General features: G+C 40.5%; 1 protein-coding gene across 3 annotated transcripts in view; it reads left to right on the top strand.

Annotated features, from left to right (window-relative positions):
* Nucleotides 1-23,738, top strand: part of sptbn1 (spectrin, beta, non-erythrocytic 1) — an 84,451-nt gene that overhangs the window by 53,043 nt on the left and 7,670 nt on the right. For all 3 annotated transcript variants that reach the window (XM_047810609.1, XM_047810611.1, XM_047810610.1), the window contains 26 exons: nt 727-900; nt 1,004-1,095; nt 1,548-1,628; nt 1,750-1,865; nt 2,629-2,741; nt 2,825-3,012; nt 4,291-4,408; nt 6,120-6,278; nt 6,889-7,191; nt 7,346-7,499; nt 7,739-8,609; nt 9,071-9,208; nt 11,293-12,049; nt 12,144-12,346; nt 13,014-13,104; nt 14,145-14,291; nt 15,451-15,714; nt 18,356-18,580; nt 18,668-18,757; nt 18,886-19,164; nt 19,840-19,970; nt 20,908-21,112; nt 21,366-21,740; nt 21,973-22,217; nt 22,310-22,448; nt 22,555-22,639. In XM_047810609.1, the coding sequence (XP_047666565.1) occupies nt 727-900; nt 1,004-1,095; nt 1,548-1,628; nt 1,750-1,865; nt 2,629-2,741; nt 2,825-3,012; nt 4,291-4,408; nt 6,120-6,278; nt 6,889-7,191; nt 7,346-7,499; nt 7,739-8,609; nt 9,071-9,208; nt 11,293-12,049; nt 12,144-12,346; nt 13,014-13,104; nt 14,145-14,291; nt 15,451-15,714; nt 18,356-18,580; nt 18,668-18,757; nt 18,886-19,164; nt 19,840-19,970; nt 20,908-21,112; nt 21,366-21,740; nt 21,973-22,217; nt 22,310-22,448; nt 22,555-22,639 (5,743 nt within the window). The remainder of the gene's footprint in view (nt 1-726; nt 901-1,003; nt 1,096-1,547; nt 1,629-1,749; nt 1,866-2,628; nt 2,742-2,824; nt 3,013-4,290; nt 4,409-6,119; nt 6,279-6,888; nt 7,192-7,345; nt 7,500-7,738; nt 8,610-9,070; nt 9,209-11,292; nt 12,050-12,143; nt 12,347-13,013; nt 13,105-14,144; nt 14,292-15,450; nt 15,715-18,355; nt 18,581-18,667; nt 18,758-18,885; nt 19,165-19,839; nt 19,971-20,907; nt 21,113-21,365; nt 21,741-21,972; nt 22,218-22,309; nt 22,449-22,554; nt 22,640-23,738) is intronic.

Below are 23,738 nucleotides of genomic sequence, written 5' to 3'. Positions count from 1 at the left end.
TTTGTAGTTAGGCAATGTTTATTTATGGAAGAAGAAGTATTTTCATCATGAAGCTTTGTGTGTGTGTGTGTGTGTGTGTGTGTGTGTGTGTGTGTGTGTGTGTGTGTGTGTGTGTGTGTGTGTGTGTGTGTGTGTGTGTGTTGGGAGTTTGTGGTGGCCATGTTTGTAGGCCACACCACATTTTGCGAACTAAAACTTAAAGCCGATTCCGGCATCTACATGTTCGTGGCTTCTTGGTCTTATTAACAAGAAAGATATTTAATTAAACGAATACAAAAAATGCTGTCATTCTTTATAGTTATTAATAACATGATCATCATTGAATATTGCTGTTGTATTCGAATAAGACTCCAGTACTTAACAGGAAACCTTCTGAGTACCTTCTCATTTTATTGATTATTTTAGTCTGGTTATATTTCTGATGTGTCTGATCTTTCCCTAAAGCATTTGGAAAACAACGTATTGGTCATGCTTTAAAAGCCGATTTGCATACCAGGAAGTGATTTGCATATCAGGAGGCGATTTGCATATCAGGAGGCGATTTGCATATCAGGAGGCGATTTGTCTTGATACAGCTTTCGGGTTTCAATCATGAGAATAGGAAACAAGTGTAAATGGAAATTTTTCCCCTCCAACATCCATGGGCTTATTCTTATAGCTTTAAGGTTAGTTAGGTGTTGTTTAATAATCAGAAGGAGATCATTAATTATCATTTGTCATTTGCAGCCCAAACCCACGAAGGGGCGAATGAGAATCCACTGTCTGGAGAATGTGGATAAAGCCTTGCAGTTCCTCAAGGAACAACGCGTCCATCTGGAGAACATGGGCTCCCACGACATCGTCGACGGCAACCATCGCCTCACGCTCGGCCTCATCTGGACCATCATCCTCCGTTTCCAGGTCACCTTAAAATAACAGTCCTCTGTTTTAAACGTAGTAATATTTGTATGTCGTCTGAGCCGTGATGTTGAAGTGTACTCTTGTGGTATCGTGTGTGGAACAGATCCAAGACATCAGCGTTGTAACAGAAGACAATAAGGAGAAGCGCTCGGCTAAAGACGCTCTGCTCCTGTGGTGCCAGATGAAGACGGCAGGGTGAGTTACGAGTATAAAAGAGATGACTTGAGTTCTGAGAACAGGATCACTATATATATTTTTTTTATCGTTAATAAATAATTAAGCTGGGTGATAAAGTCATTTAAATGATTTAATATGTCAATTATTTAGTATTAAACTAAAGTATTAAATATTGAATATATTATTATTTGGGTTATTTTTTCCATTACATTTTGGAATATTACACACAATAAACATTAGAATAATTTTATTTTAACAACCGCTTAATTTTTTTTTTTAAATAATTATTTATTTGTTTGTTTATTTATTTATTTATTTATTTCGCTGTACTGGTTTGAGGGCACTCCTTTTTTAAAGCCAAAATTTCAGGCTACAATTCTGTGTTTTTGAGCTACGGACACGATAATATGTCGAGCGAGTCTTGTGTTCGTCCAGCAGCAGATGTTTAAGCGTTATGGATTTCTTTACAGATATCCAAATGTCAACATCCACAACTTCACCACCAGCTGGCGCGACGGCATGGCGTTCAACGCCCTCATTCACAAACACAGGTAAGAACCCCGCACTGCCACCAGAGCTCCAGTTTCAGTTCTTGGCTCAGATTGTCCACCATTTTGTCCCATCCTGTGTTATCTGGTGCTCCATGAAACCTGTGTCTTCCTTTGTTTACAGGCCGGATCTTATTGATTTTGACAAGCTGAAGAAGTCCAACGTTCACTACAACCTGCAGAATGCCTTCAACTTAGCTGAGCAGCACCTGGGACTCACTAAACTGCTCGACCCCGAGGGTGAGATCCTCCTCTTGCACGTTATATCCAGAGCTGACGTCTGATGAGCTGCTTATTATATTATCTTACTGGGGAAAACAGCACGTTAGTGGTTTCAGTTCATAGTGACAAAATCATTTGTTTTGTTTATGATTATACAAACATAAATCTGGGTCATATAGTCATTTCTACTAGCCTCACAAAATCTATATTTTAATATGAATATGTTTAGATATTTTGGACCAATATCTAGTCTTGAAGTCTTCTGTGCTTAAAAAAATGCACTTTTTGTTTGATCGTCTGAACACGAATATGATGGAAAAAAGACGAATGTTTTAAAAAAATAAAAAAAAACCCCAAAAACATATTTTGAAAGTTTTGGAAGCTTACTGAGAAACCAGAAAGCTCCCTCCGGAAAATTTAAATAAACGTCTCTTCATCCTTTACCTAAGAGTACCAAAGGCTGTTACTATAGAAACGGTAACATCATAGAGTAACGGAGTAAAAAATATAGCATACGGAAAAATAACGAGAAATCAATCAACATATTCTGACTGCATCAGATTTCAGAATTCAGCAGCAACTCTGTATAAATCATATAATGCAAAGTATTTCCGAATAAAGTTTACTGGTAAAGCAGATAAAAGCCAGTAAAACCAGAAAGGCTTTGGTAAACCAGTGGATTTATTGACAGAGATTTTGTAGAGATTTTATGTAGAGATTTTAATGATTTGATGATTTTATGATGTAACGAAATTACAGTATAGTATCATATTGTCTTTAGATATCAGCGTGGATCATCCTGACGAGAAGTCAGTCATCACCTATGTCGTCACATACTATCACTACTTCTCCAAGATGAAGGCTCTCAAGGTGGAGGGAAAACGTATCGGCAAAGTGAGTCTTCGTCAGATTTTTTACAGGTGTATTGAAATAATGATGTGGCGCACAAGCAAATACCCCTTCATTGTCCATCCCAGGTGCTGGATAACGCCATCGAAACAGAGAAGATGATCGAGAAATACGAGTCTCTTGCATCAGATCTTCTGGAGTGGATTGAGCAGACTATCATCATCCTCAACAACCGCAAGTTTGCTAATTCTCTGGTAGGGGTCCAGCAGCAGCTCCAGGCCTTCAACACGTACCGCACTGTAGAGAAGCCTCCCAAGTGAGTCTTTTGCTATTTTAATTGTATCATGTTACATTTATGCCTGAAATGAAGTTTCCAAGTCTTCTTGGAAGTTTGGATAGAAATGTAATAGAATGTAAGTGAATGACAAGGAGTTGAATCATTGAATCAATTGATTCAAACTGAATCAAGGAGCCTCCAAAGTGAATGTTACAGCAGTTTTGTTCTCTATAATCTTGTCATGTTAAATTTGCATCTGAAATGAACCTTCTTGGAAGTTTGTATAGAAATGGAATTGAATGTAAGTGAATGACAAGGAGTTGAATCATTGAATCAATTGATTCAAACTGAATCAAGGAGCCTCCAAAGTGAATGTTACAGCAGTTTTGTTCTCTATAATCTTGTCATGTTAAATTTGCATCTGAAATGAACCTTCTTGGAAGTTTGTATAGAAATGGATTTGAATGTAAGTGAATGACAAGGAGTTGAATCATTGAATCGATTCGATTAGATGAAGTGATTCAGAACGAATCAAGAAGCCTCCCATGTGAATGGTACACCATTTTCATTCTCTGTTATCATGTCAACTTTTTCTTCACAAGTTTGTGTAGAAATGGAATTGAAGGTAATAAAAGAGAGTTAATAGACTTGCTCATAGGGGAATAAATACATACACACTGTGAACTATATACATCTAATAATAATCTAGAATTTTTATTCTGTTAATTCTTATTTCTTTTATTATTCGTTAATTCCTTTATCATTAATTATGTTTACCTTCTGCTCTGTGTTTATGTTCTGTAAAGCTGCTTTGAGACAATGTCTATTGTAAAAAGCGCTATACAAATAAACTTGAATTGAATTGAATTGAATTGAATTGAGTTAATAATCGAAACAAATGATTCAAACAATTCCATCTAAATCAAAAAGCATCCTAAGTGAGTGTTATGCCATTTTGGTTCTCCGTTATCATGTCATGTTAAATGTACACCTCAACTGATTCGTCTTAGGACTGTGTATAGAAATAAAATTAAATGTAAATGAATGACAAGGAGTTGAATGAAGTGAATCAAAATGAAACAAGTGATTGGAATCAGTTAAAAATATAGCAAAATAGACATGTTGATGTCTATGGCTCTGTTTTGCCTCATTTCGTCAGGTTCTGTGTATAGAAATGCAATTAAATGTAAATGAATGACAAGGAGTTTAATAGTTGAATCAAGTAAATCAGGTAGAATCAAGTGATTTGAATCAGTTAAAAATATAACAAAATATACAGGTTGATGTATTGGGCTCTGTTTTTGCTTCATTCTTCAGGTTCACAGAGAAAGGTAACCTGGAAGTCCTTCTGTTCACAATTCAGAGCAAAATGAGAGCCAACAACCAGAAAGTTTACATGCCCAGAGAGGGCAAGCTGATTTCAGACATCAACAAGGTGAGACATGGTTTCGGTTAGATGTGATAGCTCAGTGGTTAAGGTGTTAGACTACTGATTAGAAGGTCATTGGTTTGAATCCCAGGACTAGCAAGATGCTCAGGTGTATAAACTGAAATAAGAAAATGTAAGTCACTCTGAAAATCTTTGAGTGTCTGGTAAATGATCAGTACTTGTAAAACATGCAAAATGTCATTGGTTAACGCTTTAGGAATCAAAGAGCTGGGGTGTGCTGTTTTAGGAAAATCATCAGTGACAAGGTTGGAGTAGGAAGCAGAGTTAGCCAGAGTTGATTTCCTATAACAGCACTGCCTGTGTTGTGTTTTATTCCTTTTTTTTTTTTTGACAAGAATTATTATATTTTGTTTGCTAAAAATGACAGATTATACTTTTATGTGTATACAGTTACATTTAATTCTCAAGTCTGTATTAAGAATCGTGTTTAATTAAGGTTAAACTGCTATAAACTGTCGTCCCATTCAGTTATTATTAAAGAAATGTAGTTTATCTCCAGTGTTGTAATGTAACGAAGTAAAAATACTTCGTTACCGTACTTAAGTAGAAATTTCACGTATCTGTACTTTACTTCGCTATTTAAATTTGTGTCAACTTCCACTTTTACTCCACAACATTTCCGAGATAAAATGTATACTTTTACTCCGTTATATTTCCACTAAGCATCTTCGTTACTCGTTACTACAAAATAAAATGAGAAGAAATGTGTGAAACTGCATTAAGGGAGGTTTGGCGAATCACTGCTCCTAGATTGCACGCACGTCCGCACGCTCTACGGAGAAGCACAGGCACGCGCATCGTGCACGCGCAGTCAGAGCAGGAGGCATTTTTTAACCAAAAGCAACCAAAAGCAGTGAAATGTCACTATTCTTATTACCAGAGTTGATAGCACGAACAAAATAGTGATGCAATATCAATACTAATTAAAAATAACATTTATTGATTTGTGAATATTTGTTTAATAATGACTGCATTCATTGGACACACTATTAGTAGAGAATGCACACGTACATGAACTGATTTGATTCGAGACTGGCATCATTACATCATGCATAAAATTTTGGTGTCCACTTTTGCCATTTAATAACACCATAACTTTTGGCTTACTATGTAGTCATATAATATATAATATAAAACTCTTCTTGTTTTTAATTCTCACTGAGGGCTAAAACCCCTAAAGATGAAACCCTAGAACCGCCCCTGTTCTTATGCCTACCGAAAATCACTGAAATTTTACTTTTTACTTTTATTTCAAATACTTAAGTACATTTAATATCAGAAAATTACTTTTGATACCTAAGTACAGTAAATATCAGATACTTTAAGACTTTTACTTGAGTAATATTTTAAAAGGTGACTTTCACTTCTACCAAAGTCTTTTTCTAGTACGATACTTGTACTTTTACTCAGGTATTGCTTTCTAGTAATTTATACAACACTGTTTATCTCTACCATGAAACTGCAAAGTTTCTGTAGCTCTGACTTTTCAAGGCTCTCATACTTGAGGCTCCTTCCAGAAAGTCTCAGTAAACATCTCCTAAATGGAGAAAATATATAATACCTTTTGACCGGTAAGAACAGAGAATTCAACACTCAAGTCATAAGATAAGATTATGAGTGGATGTTTGTGAGTTTGGATTCTGCTGTACATGGATGATGGTTATAGTGTTAATCATGATTGTGTGTGTGTGTGCAGGCTTGGGAGCGTCTGGAGAAGGCGGAGCATGAGCGCGAGCTGGCTCTGAGGAACGAGCTGATTCGTCAGGAGAAGCTGGAGCAGCTGGCACGCCGCTTCGACCGCAAGGCCGCCATGAGAGAAACCTGGCTCAGCGAGAACCAGCGGCTGGTGTCACAGGTAGCCAATCAGAATCCTATCTTTTTCACTAGCTGGTGTAATTGTGTTTGATTAGTTTTTGCATGCCGGGTAATCATGGTTGGGCACGGTGGCTTAGTGGTTAGCACGTTTGCCTCACACCTCCAGGGTTGGGGGTTCGATTCCCACCTCCGCCTTGTGTGTGTGGAGTTTGCATGTTCTCCCTGTGCCTCGGGGGTTTCCTCCGGGTACTCCGGTTTCCTCCCCCGGTCCAAAGACATGCATGGTAGGTTGATTGGCATCTCTGGAAAATTGTCCGTAGTGTGTGAGTGTGTGTGTAAGAGAGTGTGTGTGCCCTGTGATGGGTTGGCACTCTGTCCAGGGTGTATCCTGCCTCGATGCCTGATGACGCCTGAGATAGGCACAGGCTCCCCGTGACCCGAGAAGTTCGGATAAGCGATAGAAAATGGATGGATGGATGGATGGATGGATGGATGGGTAATCATAGTAATAATAATACATAACTCTTACATTACTTCAGTAAAATTAACACACAAAGTCTGATCTTTCAGTAGAGGGTGGATATTTTTAGTCAGCAATGCATGTAATGAAAGAAATACATCGTAACCCCTTTCCCTTGCTCCCTTTTCAGGATAACTTCGGCTTCGATCTTCAGGCAGTGGAGGCGGCCACCAAGAAGCACGAAGCCATCGAGACGGACATTGCAGCTTATGAGGAGCGTGTGCAAGCGGTGATGGCTGTGGCTAAAGAACTGGAAGCAGAGAACTACCATGATATCAAGCGCATTACAGCACGCAAGGACAATGTACTGCGTCTCTGGGACTACCTTCTGGAGCTGCTGAAGGCACGTAGGCAGAGGCTGGAGATGAACCTGGGTGTGCAGCGTGTCTTCCAGGAGATGCTTTACATCATGGACTGGATGGATGAGATGAAGGTAAAGAAACAAAGGAGGCGGTATGGAGAGAGTGGGTGAGAGCGGTAGTGGGAGGTTAGAAGCGAGAGAAGGAAAGTGAGAGAAGTAGAACAGAAAGCAAAAATAAATATCTGGTTGTAGGCTGTATATCATGATTCTTTGCTTCTCTCCATAGATGCTTCTGCTGTCTCAGGACTATGGAAAGCATTTGCTGGGAGTAGAAGATCTGCTTCAGAAACACGCTCTGGTGGAGGCTGATATCGCCATCCAGGCAGACCGCGTGAGGGCCGTCAATACCAATGCCCAGAAGTTTGCGGTTGATGATGATGGTAATAAAAAATATCAATCATTGTGGTTCATAGGCTGAAGAAAAAAAACAGTTTTACATATTAAACATGGGTTGATGCTCAACATTTCCTAGAGTTTACTCATCTCTCTGAATTTCCTTTCTTTTTTCCCTTCAAGTCATGTTCCTCAATTACTTCTTCCCACCTTCTCTTCTTGTTTATTCCGTTTCACCAATTTATCGACATCTCTAACTTCCAAAATTACCTTCCACTTCCTGCAGGTTACAAACCATGTGATCCGCAGGTGATCCGTGATCGTGTGGCTCACCTGGAGTTCTGCTACCAGGAGTTGACTCAGCTGGCGGCTGAGCGCCGTGCACGTCTGGAGGAGTCTCGTCGTCTCTGGAAGTTCTTCTGGGAAATGGCTGAGGAGGAGGGCTGGATCCGTGAGAAGGAGCAGATCCTGTCATCCGATGACGTTGGAAAGGACCTGACAGGTGCCGTACGTTTGCTGAGTAAGCACCGAGCGCTTGAGGACGAGATGAGCGGTCGCGCTGGGCACCTGCAGCACACGGTACGTGAGGGTCAGGCAATGGCTGACGCTGGACACTTCGGAGAGGTGAAGATCCGTGAGCGCATTGCTGACGTGCAGGCTCAGTGGGCAGCATTGGAGCAACTCGCGGCAGTCCGGAAGGCACGTCTAGAGGAAGCCTGCAGCTTACACCAGTTCCAGGCTGATGCTGATGATGTGGATGCATGGATGCTGGACGCGCTGCGCATCGTCTCAAGCGATGATGTTGGCCATGATGAGTTCTCCACGCAGGCACTGGTGAAGAAGCACAAAGATGCAGCAGCCGAGGTGGCTAGCTACCGACCCGTTATCGACTCACTCCACGAGCAGGCCCAGGCGCTGCCTAACGAGCTGGGCCAATCAGAAGACATCACCGGACGCTTGGCTGGCATCGAGGAGCGCTACAAGGAGCTGGCAGAGCTCACCAGGCTGAGGAAACAAGCTCTGCAGGATGCACTGGCTCTTTATAAGATGTTCAGCGAGGCTGACGCCTGCGAGGTTTGGATCGACGAGAAGGAGCAGTGGCTTAACAGCATGGTGATTCCAGAGAAACTGGAGGACCTTGAAGTTATTCAGCACAGGTGAGGAGGGAAATCTTATATTGTTATCCTCTTTACCGTCTTTAGCATTACATCGTCGGCCATATTGGACAACTGCTAGTTCTCAGAGAGCAGAAATGGGGATCATAGAAGTTTTTATTTTGAAGATAGACACATTTTTGTGAACAAAAAACAACAAAGACGACACATTTTAGAAAAAGAACAGTGATTTCACATTGGCATTCTTCAAAAAGCCTCACCTGATATATTTCTATACAGTACACAGGCACGTTAGGAGTGTTTAGCACACCAGATGTCCCTGTTGAGTCACAATGACTCCTTAGCAGCATCACTCACTGAAGATTTTCTGAAATGACATCACCTCACTACTCTTCTGAGTATCATTTCAGTCAACAATGAATCCAGTATGAATCTGTCAAGCTCCTTTCTCACGTTCTCAGTATCATTTTTCTTGTGATGAGTAAATTAATGATGTGTTCCAGGTTTGAGAATCTGGAGCCTGAGATGAATAACCAGGCTTCCCGCGTCGCCGTGGTCAATCAGATCGCCCGGCAGCTGATGCACAGCGGACACCCCAGTGAGAAGGACATCAAGGCTCAACAGGACAAACTGAACACCAGGCAAGTTTCAACATTTATCTCAAGGATTCACAATTCAAAAGGAATACTTTTTTACCCCAAACAAATGGTCCAAACATTTTATCTAATACATCTAACACACACACACACACACATACATGTACACACAAAATGCTGTCTAATATTTGACATATTCAGCATGCTTTAATAAGAGAAATCTAAACTAAGCAGTGATACAGAAATCTAGAGGAAACTACGCTGGCCGAGAAGTGCAAAACACATTAACGATTTCGAAAACAAAACAACAAATGCGAAAACAAAACAACAAATGCGAAAACAAAACAACAAATGCGAAAACAAAACAACAAATGCAAAAACACATTAACAAATCTGAAAACAAAACAACAAATGCGAAAACAAAACAACAAATGCAAAAACAAAACAACAAATGCAAAAACACATTAACAAATCTACAAGATTTGAAAATAAGAAAACAGATAAGAAAACAGAACGACAAGTCTGACAACCCGGAAAAGATAGGTATCGTTTGTGATTGGAAACTTACCGATCATCGGATGAGACACCTGTCATTCACCTGTATATCTTGAATGACAGGTCTCTGTACAATGATCGGTAAGTTTCCAATCACAAACTGTATCTACCTTTTCTGAGTTGTCTGAATCGTTGCACGAAACACATTAACAAATCCGAAAACACAATTTAGTTGCACAATTCAGACCTCCAACGGAAAAGGTAGGTATAGTTTGTGATTGGAACACGTACCGATCATTGGACAAGACACCTGTCACTCAGGTTTCTATGAAGTTCAACAATCTGCCGCAGGGAAAAGTTGGAATGTGTGTGTAAAAGTGTACAAAATGTGTTGTCCTTACTGTGGATTACTGTGGATTAATTCTGTTAGTTTCTTATATTTAAATGGAGAACACATTACACATAAGATTCCATTCTAACCCTAACCCTAACCCTGTTTATCTTGAGTGACAGGTGTCTTGTCCAATGATCGGTAAGTTTCCATTTACAAACGATAGCTACCTTTTCCAGGTCGTCTGACTTGTCGTGTTTTTTCGGATTTGTTAATGTGTATTCGTATTTGTTCATTATTTTTCGTATTTCTTCATTTGTTTTCGTATTTGTTCATTTTGTTTTCAGATTTGTTCTCATTTGTTTTCAGATTTGTTCATTTGTTTTCGGATTTCTTCATTTGTTTTCGGATTTATTCTCATTTGTTTTCGTATTTCTTCATTTGTTTTCGGATTTGTTAATGTGTTCTCGGATTTGTTGTTTTGTTTTTGCATTTGCTAAGGTTTTTTGCACTTTCCGGTCACCGTAGGAAACAGACGACAACAAAATGTTAAATTAAATAAACTCATAATAGTAATAATGATACTGTATATATGTAAAATCTCCCACTTTGCCACTTTACTCATTTATTTATTATTGATTCGTTTGTGACAGAAGAAAACAATAGAAATGGTTCAGGAGTTGGGGGAAAAGAAAATAGGGGGCTAATTTACACACATGGCTTCAATTGACATAGAATTCTTTAATTTTGTTATATATAACTACTTAATATATTATATATACATATGTGTATGTAGTAACGTGTAGCATCATTTCCTTTATTGTTAACATTTAGAATGGAAGCCTTTATTTTGTCAAGTATACATTACAGTACAGTAAAATTCTTTCTTCACATATCCCACTTTGGAGGTTGGGGTCAGAGCACAGGGTCAGGCATGACAGCACGCCTGGACCAGTGAGGGATAAGGGCTTTGATCAAGGGCCCAACAGTAGCAGTTTGGCAGTGATAGGGCTTGAACCACTATCTACAAACCAGAGCCTTAACCGCTTGAGCCACCACTGCCCTCATACCAAATTGGTATGGAACAAAGTCTTTAGCAGCTGTTCAGTTATTGATTGATCGAGATGTTGCTGTATGAAGTCACCTCAAGGGTCCAGCAGTGGCAGCTTAGTGGACCTGGGTTCAACTCCATAATGACTGTAATTAAATAAGAACTAAAGTTTTTATTTCAGAACACCACTAAAATGATTGTTGTTTAACAGAATTACTGAGTATGTAAATATCCACAAAAACTCCTTTGTAGGTGGAGCCAGTTCAGAGATTTGGTGGACCAGAAGAAGGAGTCCCTGAACTCAGCACTGGGTGTGCAGAACTATCACCTGGACTGCAACGAGACCAAGTCATGGATCCGCGAGAAGACCAAAGTGATCGAGTCCACTCAGGACCTGGGTAACGATCTGACAGGAGTCATGGCACTGCAGCGCAAGCTGACGGGGATGGAGCGCGACCTGGCTGCAATCGAAGCCAAGCTGGGTGATCTGCGTGGAGAAGCCGAGCGTCTGGCAGTGGAACATCCTGAACAAGCCAAGGCTATCACCGACAGGCTGGCGGAGATCGGAACAGTCTGGGAGGAGATGAAGGACACCCTGCAGAACCGCGAGGCCTCTCTGGGTGAAGCAAGCAAGCTGCAGCAGTTCCTCCGCCAGCTGGATGACTTCCAGTCATGGCTGTCTCGCACGCAAACGGCCATCGCCTCTGAGGACATGCCCAACACCCTGGCAGAGGCTGAGAAACTTCTCGCCCAACACGAAGGCATCAAGCACGAGATCGACAACTATGAAGAGGACTACCAGAAGATGCGAGACATGGGCGAGATGGTGACCCAGGGCCAAACGGATGCTCAGCACATGTTCCTGAGGCAACGGCTGCAGGCACTTGACACCGGTTGGAATGAGCTGCATAAGATGTGGGAGAACCGTCAGAACCTCCTGTCCCAGTCTCACGCCTACCAGCTGTTCCTCAGAGACACAAAGCAGGCTGAGACATTCCTCAACAATCAGGTAACGTGTTGAGATTTGCTCAGTCAAGAAAAAATATCAAATTAACATTTCTTCAAATCCTTTTTATTTATAATCTCATGCATTCTTTCTGCAGGAGTATGTGTTGGCTCACACTGAGATGCCCACCACTCTAGAAGGAGCAGAAGGTGCTATTAAGAAGCAGGAGGACTTCATGACTACGATGGACGCCAACGAGGAGAAGATCAACGGAGTGGTGGAGGCCGGGCGCAGACTGGCCAGCGACGGAAACATCAACGCGGAGAAGATTCAGGAGCGAGCGACTTCCATTGATGACAGGTAAAAAAAAAAATGCACACGTAACTGTAGTGGCTATTTTTATTTTGAATTTCTTTTCAAACTTGCACTCAGACCTTTGACATAACTGGAGACAATTCAGAAAGAATGTCTGAGCGACATGTCTCAATATGCACGAGATTCCTCGAGTAAGGAGCCAGAAGTCCGGCATGGCCACCTGATATGATAAATCACACTTAACCAAGGTTTCATGCTGTAAATAAATACAGCAATGATGTTTGGCCAATATTAAACATTCAAATATGATGTCATCAATGAACTGTCACTGTAATATCCACAAAACATCACTCACATTTACACATTCAGGGAAAAGCTTACATTTACAAAAATCTCAGAAAAATATCTTTTAGACTTATAGGTGCAATAGTGTATAAAGTCAATAAGAAAACCCTTCTGGAAAATCTCAGACTTCCAGTCATTTTAAAGACACTCTACGCTATAAGCCAGTGTAAATCCTGGGGGCGGAGCTTCGACCACGCAGACGGGAATCATTTCAATTTCAAACCTAGCCTAAAAATCCGATGCCTAATCGTAGGCTGATGTTACCGAATGTACCTTTCAATTCCCAGCACTCGATACAGCATGATGTAAAGATGACTAGGTTTGCAATTGAATGAATTCTTGACCTTTGAACATTTCACCTCAACAGACATAAGAAGAACCGTGAGGCGGCTGTAGAGCTGCTGATGAGACTTAAAGATAACCGAGACCTACAGAAGTTCCTGCAGGACTGCCAGGAGGTACCGATTCAAATATTGTCATTTAGACCATAAAATTTAATTCAGCCAAGATATGTTCGATGTATGGAGTTTACTTCTTTAGTTTGATATGCTTAAAGAATGTAGACACTGTTTTGGTTCATGTAAAATAATTATTTTTCCACACGCTCCCTTCAGCTCATGAATATCTTAGATTTGGCGGGAAAAAAGCAAAATATAAAACAAAGACAAAAGAACGTGACAGCTAAGAACAGTCATAAGCTAAATCGCTTTTATTAGCATAAGGTAGGAGGTGTGGCCTAATGTTTGAAGTCAGGTGTATAAACATAACATTAGATGGGATATTAAATTTAAATTTCATTTCTTTACTACTTTATAGGCGAGTGTTTATGTTGAAACAGTGTTACTGAGGTGATTCATGTTTATTTCGTCACGTCTCATGATTTAGCACAATGCTAAATGGCGAATCTGCTTAATTTTGGTCTAATGGAAAACTCCAGGCCAAACTGACACTTGACAGAAAAACAGTTTTTGTGTATAGTCAAGTCAAGTCAAGAGTCAAGAAGCTTTTATTGTCATTTCAACCATATATGGCTGTTGCAGTACACAGTGAAATGAGACGACGTTTCTCCAGGATCATGGTGCTACATAAAACAGGGATAAGGACATGTAAGTAGACTTAGCCACATAAAGTGCAACTGTGCAACCTGGTGCAAACAGTGCAGGACAAGACAGACAAGACAGTGCAGGACAAAAGACAGTGCAGACACAAAGTTACAAGACAATACAAAAAGTACAAAAAATACAATACACAAAAGACAATAAACAGTAACAGAAACAGCGCCGACCGACCGGTGTGTATACTGTATGTGAATACTGATTGTTCAAACAATCAAACAAGCAGCTGGTGTAGCTAGGAAAATCCTCCACAGGCCTTTGAAGAACATGCGTGTGTTGTTCTTTTCCTGTTGCTTACACGTTTTCTTCCCTGTTGCGTGTGTGTGTGTGTGTGTGTGTGTGTGTGTGTGTGTGTGTGTGTGTGTGTGTGTGTGTGTGTGCAGCTTTCTCTGTGGACAAATGAGAAGATGCTGACGGCGCAGGACATGTCATACGATGAGGCCAGAAACCTGCACAGCAAGTGGCTCAAGCACCAAGCCTTCATGGCTGAGCTCCAGTCGAACAAAGAGTGGCTGGAGAAGATCGAGAAGGTTCGTCTTAGGTTTAAACTTTTAGCCTAAATGGCTTTCCCCAGCTACGTCTATGTAGGCAGTATACACAAAAATAAAGCAAATAAGAAACACTAGACATCAGACTTTCCTTTGAAACATTCAGGCCATCAGATTTGCTGTCTTCTGTTAGTGATTTACAGAAGTCAAATTGAGTTTTTAATGTTTTGAGGTCTGAGGTATGCAGTTATCTTTCCAAAGCAATTTTTTTTTTCTTTTGTCCTTCATCCCTTTTTTTTTTGCACTTATGCTTCCTTCTCCAGTCAAACTGGAGGAAACCGAGCGCCCCCTAGTGGTGGAGTGTGTTAATGGCTGTTGACTAATTTCCAGGACACATGGTTTCATCACATTTCAGTTCCTAATACTTTATTATTATTATTATTATTATTATTATTATTATTATTATTAATAATAATAATAATAAATACTTTTAATAATAGAAATACACGATCACGCATAAAAAGAACCTGTAACAGGGAGGTATAGTGAGAGATAATTACTATGACAAGAACAATACATTTTACGAACATTAATGTATCTTTAAATTTTGTTTTATGAAACAATTCTTTTAAAAGTATTTATTTTATTTTATGTTTTTAATAAATTATTTATTTATTAGGGGTCTAATAAATCATTTTATATTTCTGCCTTTTGTTTTTCTTCTTCTTTAATATTTTGGATAATAATTTGATTTCTTAAATAATAAATTACAAGAAAATAAAATAATGTTTCTAATGTATTTATTATGTGTCTAGTTAATTCATTAATATTTATAATGATTATTTTATTAAGGGTTTAGTATATTATATGATCATTTACATCCTTTTATAAAACTTCCAAATTAGTAAGTAATTAACTTTTTATTTAATTATTATTGTTTTATTATTTTAATATTAAATCCGGTACCAAGCACCAGAATCCATTCAGAATCTCCTTTTAGGTGAAAAGTTGTTGAAGACACACAGGAAGCTAGAGTCTCCTGAGGTCTAATCAAATTGTTTGTATTTAGTTCAAATAGCAAAAAGTTGAACATCACAGTCTTACATCAGTTTACAAAAAAAAAAAGATGTTATGTAATCCGTGATAAAAACGTAGCGTCTTGCCTTAAACCCCTTTCTCTCTGTGTGTCTGTGTTGTGTAGGAAGGGATGCAGCTGGTATCTGAGAAGCCTGAGACGGAGTCCGTGGTTAAGGAGAAGCTGTCGGTGCTGCAGACGCAGTGGCAGGACCTGGAGTCCACCACACAGACCAAAGCACAGTGTCTGTTCGACGCCAATAAGGCCGAGCTGTTCACGCAGAGCTGCACCGATCTCGACAAGTGGCTGGGGGGTCTGGAGGGTCAGATCCAATCAGACGACTACGGCAAAGATCTAACCAGCGTCAACATCCTGCTAAAGAAACAACAGGTACAAACCAAAGTCCAGCATATTTTACCATTTAAATTGTTTGAGCATAAAGCAGAGCTATGGATACATACAAGCATGAGATAAAATATCTTTTTACCCCAGAAGCTAAAAAAATGGAGTTTGCTTGTGTTTTGTTGTGTCTATGTTCAGTGTTAAATGTCTTTGTTATGTCTCGCTCCACAGTGGTGGTTGATATGAAGCTCCTGTAACATTCAGAGCTGTAAGAATTTGTAGTATTGCTTTTCTTTCTAGCCGACTACGGACAATAAATTCATAGAAAAAAATGCCCAAAAAACAGAAAGCGGTTAGTTTTCTTTCACAGAAATGTGTCTATGTTCAAAGTAAACACTGATATCAACCTGCTCTCTGAGAACTAGCATAGTGACAATGAGCGAAACAGCGTGGCCTTAACTGAGGTAAATACAGTTGAAGACAGGATGTTCAGTTGGCAGGCACTTAATTCCAGTGATTTCAGTACAGCGTAACAGATATTGTGTCATCAGGTAGGCGTGGCCTATTATAATCTAACCCTAACCATAGTTTTTGGTTGTTTATTTGTTTTCTAAACTAAATAAATCTGTATGACTGTTTTGTCCTTCGTATTATGCTCTTTTTTTTTTAAAGAAGTCGTTTTTACCTCCGGAAACAAGCTCACTTTACATCGTGGCAACGAAACCCCTGGAATTTAGTGCCTGCCGTGTTCAGTTACACGATGAGGTTTTGTTTATATTTATTTCAATATGAGATTACAGAAAGTCCCATTGTGTCAGAATCCACACAGCAAGTCAGTCATGCAGTCTGAGGCACATTGCGGTAAAAAGCTATAGAGCTAATCAAGACTAAATACAACATTTTTACATCAAATGCAATCAGAGAAAAATCTCAGGAAAACAAACAAACAAATAAATAAATATATATGTGTTTGTGTATGTGTGTATATATATATATATATATATATATATATATATATATGTGTGTGTGTGTTTGTGTGTGTGTGTGTATGTATGTATGTATATATATATATATATATATATATATATATATATATATATATATATATATATATATATATATATAAACATGGCTGTTCTATCACGTTGCAATCTCCAACCTTCACTGGAATCACCATGTTGTTGCTCCAATGAGAAGCTCATTTCTTTCTTTCATTAAGTATTTCTGTTTTCCATACAATACCAAGGACGACATATTCATAGAAACGTTCCACAAGAACAGTTCAAAGTAAACAGTGATATCGAACCCATTTTTATTCTCTGAGATGCTCCAAGTGCTTGTTCATAAACATCTAAAATGTCAAGGTGTTTATCATCAACCACTAAAACCCATGATTCAAGATTCAAGATTTTTTATTTGTCACATACACAATTATATAGGGCATATATAACTAGCAGTGAAATGTGAGTCAGGTTCGAAACACAACAATGAAAGATTGAGATAAAAGTAAACAGTGAAAAAATATAAAAAAGAGATATGTATACTGTAAAACAAAATATATAACAAATATGTATACTGTAGAATGAAAAATAATGTGCATGAAAGTAAACTGTAGTTATAAATATAAGATACACAGGGATGTACAAGGCAATGAGCATATGTGCATTATACTAAAGTCTTAAATATTAAGATACCCAGGACTGTGCAAGAGGCAAATGTGCAAATAGGTTGACACTTTCAGTATGCCAATATGAGGTAGTGTATTATGATGTATGATGTAACCTATTTTCTTAATATTACTATATATCCTAATATTTAAGACTTTAGTATAATGCACATATGCTTCTGAGTCATTTTGGATCAGTGATAAAATAATTCATTATTCAAATATCCAATAAGTCCATTTGTACTGATAAAAAAAGGGTTAAAAGCAAATAAGTCTTTCTAAAATAAACCTCATAAGCTCGAAATGCATTAGGAATGTTTTTGGTGACAATTTCTACATCCTCACGTCATCTTCGGATCGTCGCCTGTCTGCGAAACCCGTCGCTCTGCACAGTTTGAGTTTTTACCCACTGATCAGATAATTGTCAGGCTCTTCGTGAGCTGGCTCAGATTTTCCGTCATTAGAGAAAACGTCACGCGGTGCCGAGCAGCAGGAAACGGAGATGATGAGGTTATTATTTATTTATTTTTGGGTTTGTTTGTTTTTTTCATCCAAGATGATTGGACATATTTGAGTATGAATCAGTTTTAAAAAATATATATTAACAATTTACAGTAAGTAGATTCGAGACATAATACGGATTGAAATGAATCACTGTTTTCTAGTTAATGAAACTAATATGAATCGAATTCATTTATTTATATAGACCTGTGAAAGCATTTCAATTTAATAAAACTAAAACAAAAAACAGTGAACAACAGAAATGAAAAAATTGAACTATTCTGTTTTACCGCACTTGTGGATCATTTGACTTTCTTTAAGCTAACGTTTTTCTCCAATAGCCAACATTTTAGATAGATTTCTTTCGATTAGATTATGGAAAGTGTATATAGAACCGGGGTGTACAAACTTTTGGCAGTGTAACACTATCAGTAATAATCAGTCATCTCACCAGGTTGAGAGAATTTAAGGAATAGCTGCTTTGCCTCTGAAATATAAAAGTAAGCTTGTTTTTTTGCTCAGATGCTGGAGAACCAGGTGGAGGTGCGTCAGAGGGAGGTGGAGGAACTTCAGTCTCAGGCCCACGTGTTGCGGCAGGAGGGCAAGGACACGGATGAGGTGGACGGGCGGCGCAAGGTGGTGGAGAAGAAGTTCCAGGAGCTGCTCGATCCTCTTGAGAAGAGGAAGAAGTTCCTCATGGCTTCTAGGGAGATCCACCAGTTCAACCGCGACGTCGAGGATGAAATCGTGAGTTGAGCGGATTGCACGAGGGTTAAAGTTTGAATGAGTGTATGACATCATCAAACACCTGAATGACATCATTTCCTTTTCCAGCTCTGGGTGGAGGAGAGGATGCCTCTCGCCACTTCAACAGACCATGGCAACAACTTACAGACTGTTCAGATGTTAATCAAGAAGAACCAGGTAAGCCATTAAAATGTTTTGAAACACACACACACACACACACACACACACACACACACATACACACACATACACACACACAAACACACATTAGAATCTTCCACTACATTTCGCTTTTTCTCATTCAGACCCTGCAGAAGGAGATCCAGGGCCATCAGCCGCGCTGTGACGACATCTTCGAGCGCAGCCAGAGCATCGTGACGGTGGACACCCCGAGCGTGGATTCCATCCGAGCGCGTCTCGCTGAACTGCAGGATCTCTGGAACCTTCTCATCCAGGAGGCAGCGAAGAGGCACGAGCGGCTGGAGGAGGCCCATCAGGCGCAGCAGTACTACTTCGACGCGGCTGAGGCGGAGGCCTGGATGAGCGAGCAGGAGCTTTACATGATGTCAGAAGAGAAAGCTAAGGTGTGTAATGTCAGGGTTTAAATATTGATATAGTTGTTGATGATAAACAACTGCTGTAAGTGGGGGGGGGCACGGTGGCTTAGTGGTTAGCACATTCGCCTCACACCTCCAGGGTTGGGGGTTCGATTCCTGCCTCTACCTTGTGTGTGTGGAGTTTGCATGTTCTCCCCGTGCCTCGGGGGTTTCCTCCGGGTACTCCGGTTCCCTCCCCCGGTCCAAAGACATGCATGGTAGGTTGATTGGCATCTCTGGAAAATTGTCCGTAGTGTGTGAGTGTGTGAGTGAATGAGAGTGTGTGTGTGCCCTGTGATGGGTTGGCACTCCGTCCAGGGTGTATCCTGCCTCGATGCTCGATGACGCCTAAGATAGGCACAGGCTCCCCGTGACCCGAGAAGTTCAGATAAGCGGTAGAAAATGAGGAATGAATGAATGAATAAATGAATGAATGAACTGCTGGAAGTTAAAAAGTGGGCGGGGCTAGTTGCACAGTGCTGGTTAGAGTTTTTTTGTTTTTGTTATAATTAATCTATAATTAATGGCTTAACAGTTGTAACTATCTACATATCACACAACTACCAAGGAAACCATGGCAACCAGTTAACTCACGATAGGAGTGTGCACCATGTCTTACTTTTTTATTGCTGTTTGCTCACTTTTGTTTTGTTTCTCTTTCAGGATGAGCAAAGCTCTGTGGCCATGCTGAAGAAACACCAGATCCTGGAGCAGGCGGTGGAGGACTACGCCGAGACCGTTCATCAGCTCTCCAAGACCAGCCGCGGCCTGGTGGCTGACAATCACCCCGAGAGGTACGACAGAGCTCAGCACTACATCCTTCCTCATCCTGATTCATCAGAGCATTTTAACACACGCTATCTGACCCACAGAGCAAAATAGTTTTCTTTTAAAAAATGAGAACTGGGTATTATTTATTTTATTTTATTATTTTATATAGTACCTAAAGGGGGGCACGGTGGCTTAGTGGGTAGCACGTTCGCCTCACACCTCCAGGGTCGGGGTTCGATTCCCGCCTCCACATTGTGTGTGTGGAGTTTGCATGTTCTCCCCGTGCCTCGGGGGTTTCCTCAGGGTACTCCGGTTCCTCCCCCGGTCCAAAGCCATGCATGGTAGGTTGATTGGCATCTCTGGAAAATTGTCTGTAGTGTGTGAGTGAATGAGAGTGTGTGTGTGTGCCCTGCGATGGGTTGGCACTCCGTCCAGGGTGTATCCTGCCTCGATGCCCGATGACGCCTGGGATAGGAACAGGCTCCCTGTGACCCGAGTAGTTCGGATAAAGCGGTAGAAAATGAATGAATGAATAGTACCTAAAGTTGCCTTCTTTTTAAGCAGTTTTCAGAAAAGGTCTGTGCATATTCTGTGTGCACATCTTAATTTCATTTTTATTTTCATTTATTTATATTTTAAGCGCAGAGTGATGTGTGATTTTATCTCCAGCCAATCAGCTTGCAGCCCAGGTTGAAGCAAAAAATATATATATATATATATATATTACAAAAATCTTATATTACAAAAATATTCTATAAGTCCGAGTGTTACCATATTTATTTTATTTTATTTATTTATTATTATATATAATATTATATATTATATTATATACTATTGCCTATTGGGTCCAATCAGATTCAATGATTCTCTCACATTCAAAAATGAATCATTTTCCCCTGATTCGTTTGGATTCATTTGAATGTGACTGATGCTTCCTGTGTGTTTCTGTTCGCTCTGCAGTGAGAGGATAGGCATGCGGCAGTCACAGGTGGATAAGCTGTACGCGGGACTGAAGGACCTTTCAGAGGAGAGGAGAGGAAAGTTAGACGAGAGGTTCAGGCTCTTCCAGCTGAACCGCGAGGTGGATGATCTGGAGCAGTGGATCGCCGAGAGAGAAGTTGTAGCAGGATCTCATGAACTGGGCCAGGACTATGAGCATGTCACTGTAAGCCTGCAGGAAACATGATTTACATTCCACCTTTAACTGTTTCCTTCTTTTCGTCTGTCTGGCTGGACGTTTGTCGGGTCCGTAGTGGCCAGGTTTAATTCCCATTATGCTTACTCAAAATAACTGCACTGAGTTTTCTGATACTTTGGATTGTCAGATTATAAAATAAAAACATCTCTCCTGCAGCAAACGTTGAAAAAAACCTAAAATTACATTTAGTCTTAGATGTGTTATTATCTCTTATTCTCAGATGCTGCAGGAGCGTTTCCGTGAGTTCGCCCGCGACACCGGTAACATCGGTCAGGAGCGCGTTGACGGCGTAAACCGGATGGCCGACGAGCTCATCAACGCGGGTCATGCCGACGCCGCCACCGTCGCAGAGTGGAAGGACGGGTTGAACGAGGCCTGGGCGGATCTTCTGGAGCTGATCGACACTCGCACGCAGATCCTGGCGGCTTCCTACGAGCTGCATAAGTTCTACCACGACGTCAAAGAGATCCTGAGCCGCATCCTGGACAAGCACAAGAAGCTTCCAGAAGAGCTCGGGCGAGACCAGAACACGGTGGAGGCACTCCAGAGGATGCACACCACCTTCGAGCACGACATACAAGCACTGGGGACGCAGGTTTGTAAAGAGTTAATAGACTGAATTTGAAAGAACTTTGAATGTATTGGTAGGAAAATTCAAATAGAAAAAATATTTTTAGTGAAAACATACAATAAAGTCTCAGCTTTTTGTCTTTTTTTAAATATATAAAATGGGAATATTTCATTTTTACTTAGATAAAACTGATCTCTAAACATGATCGATAGATATTACATTGTGTGTGTGTGTGTGTGTGTGTGTGTGTGTGTAGGTCAGGCAGCTGCAAGAAGACGCGGCACGTTTGCAGTCTGCGTACGCTGGCGAAAAGGCTGACGATATCCAGCGGAGAGAGAGCGAGGTCCTAGATGCATGGCGGACCCTTCTGGAAGCCTGCGAAGGGCGGAGGGCACGTCTGCTTGACACCGGAGACAAGTTCCGCTTTTTCAACATGGTACGTGACCTCATGCTCTGGATGGAGGATGTGATCCGCCTCATCGAGGCTCAGGAAAACCCCAGGTGAGAATGATGGAAAAACTCTTTTCTTCTGAGAGCATTATGGTCTGGTTTCATTGCATTTGACCGTATGTCTGCGGACTGGCTTTCTGCAGGGACGTATCATCTGTGGAGCTGCTCATGAACAATCACCAGGGCATCAAGGCCGAGATCGACGCTCGTAACGACAGCTTCACCGCCTGCATCGAGCTCGGCAAGTCTCTGCTGGCACGCAAGCACTACGCATCAGAGGAGGTGAGGGACGAGTCCACCTGTCCACCTGAACATCAGTGTTCTGAAAACATCTTACCATTGCAAGGGCAAATAAATGATAGTTTTATTATTTGCATTTCGTGTCCAGATTAAAGAAAAGTTGCTACAGTTGACCGACAAGAGGAAAGAAATGATCGACAAATGGGAAGACAGATGGGAGTGGCTAAGACTGAGTAAGTCCACTTTTTATTTGCTCCATCGCTTGACGTTGAATAAAGGCTTATACACAAAACTTGTGGAAGCATTAGATAGTTTTAATCGAGCTAACAGGGAATTCGCTAACATTATTACAACGTTTCTTATGTAACCTTCCGAGCAAACTTGAAACATCACATGAAAGCACCGTCATGGGGAAAATTCTACAGTAACGTTCAAGTAACATTCAGAGAACATTCTGTTAAGCCCTAAGCCTCATTTTTTATCTGTATTAATCTCTCAAATAAGAATTTTTTTAGTCCGTAAACTTCCATTACATCGCAGAAGCTTTTCCACCTCAGAAAACCGTCACATCATTAGTAAAGCGTTCTGGGAAGAGTTTGTCTTGTCTTGCCCTTGTAAAATACAATAAACTCACAATGTTGTATTTTTCTCCTCGAAGTGGTTCATTGTTGTGAGAAAGTAGGCGTGTCCCTAACTCTGATTGACAAAACTGTATTCTCATCTGTCCAGATGTGCTGTTTATGGAAGAGATCATGTTAAAATAAATAAATAAATAAATAAATAAATAAATAAATAATCACATTTCACACGGCACGGTGGCTTAGAGGTTAGCACGTTTGCCACACACCTCCATGGTTGGGGGTTCGATTCCCGCCTCCCCCTTGTGTGTGGAGTTTGCATGTTCTCCCTGTGCCTCGGGGGTTTCCTCCGGGTACTCCGGTTTCCTCCCCCGGTCCAAAGACATGCATGGTAGGTTGATTGGCATCTCTGGAAAATTGTCCATAGTGTGTGAGTGAATGTGTGAGTGAATGAGAGTGTGTGTGTGCCCTGTGATGGGTTGGCACTCTGTCCAGAGTGTATCCTGCCTTGATGCCCAATGGCACCTGAGATAGGCACAGGCTCCCCGTGACCCAAGTAGTTCGGATAAGCGGTAGAGAATGAATGAAAATTAATTTCACACTCTGTTTTACTTTCAGTTTTAATATCTCTGTGTCCAGTTCCTCAGTCAGGTCTGATCTGAAACACAGAAGTTGATCTCTGAAGTGTGTGGTGGATGTGTGGGTGTGGGTGTGGGTGAGTGTGTGTGGGTGAGTTCACTTTTATCCATCCTGC

The sequence above is a fragment of the Tachysurus fulvidraco genome, chromosome 2, assembly GCF_022655615.1.
Source record: "Tachysurus fulvidraco isolate hzauxx_2018 chromosome 2, HZAU_PFXX_2.0, whole genome shotgun sequence".
Lineage (NCBI taxonomy): Eukaryota > Metazoa > Chordata > Actinopteri > Siluriformes > Bagridae > Tachysurus > Tachysurus fulvidraco.
This window is presented reverse-complemented; position numbering and strand designations above follow the sequence as displayed.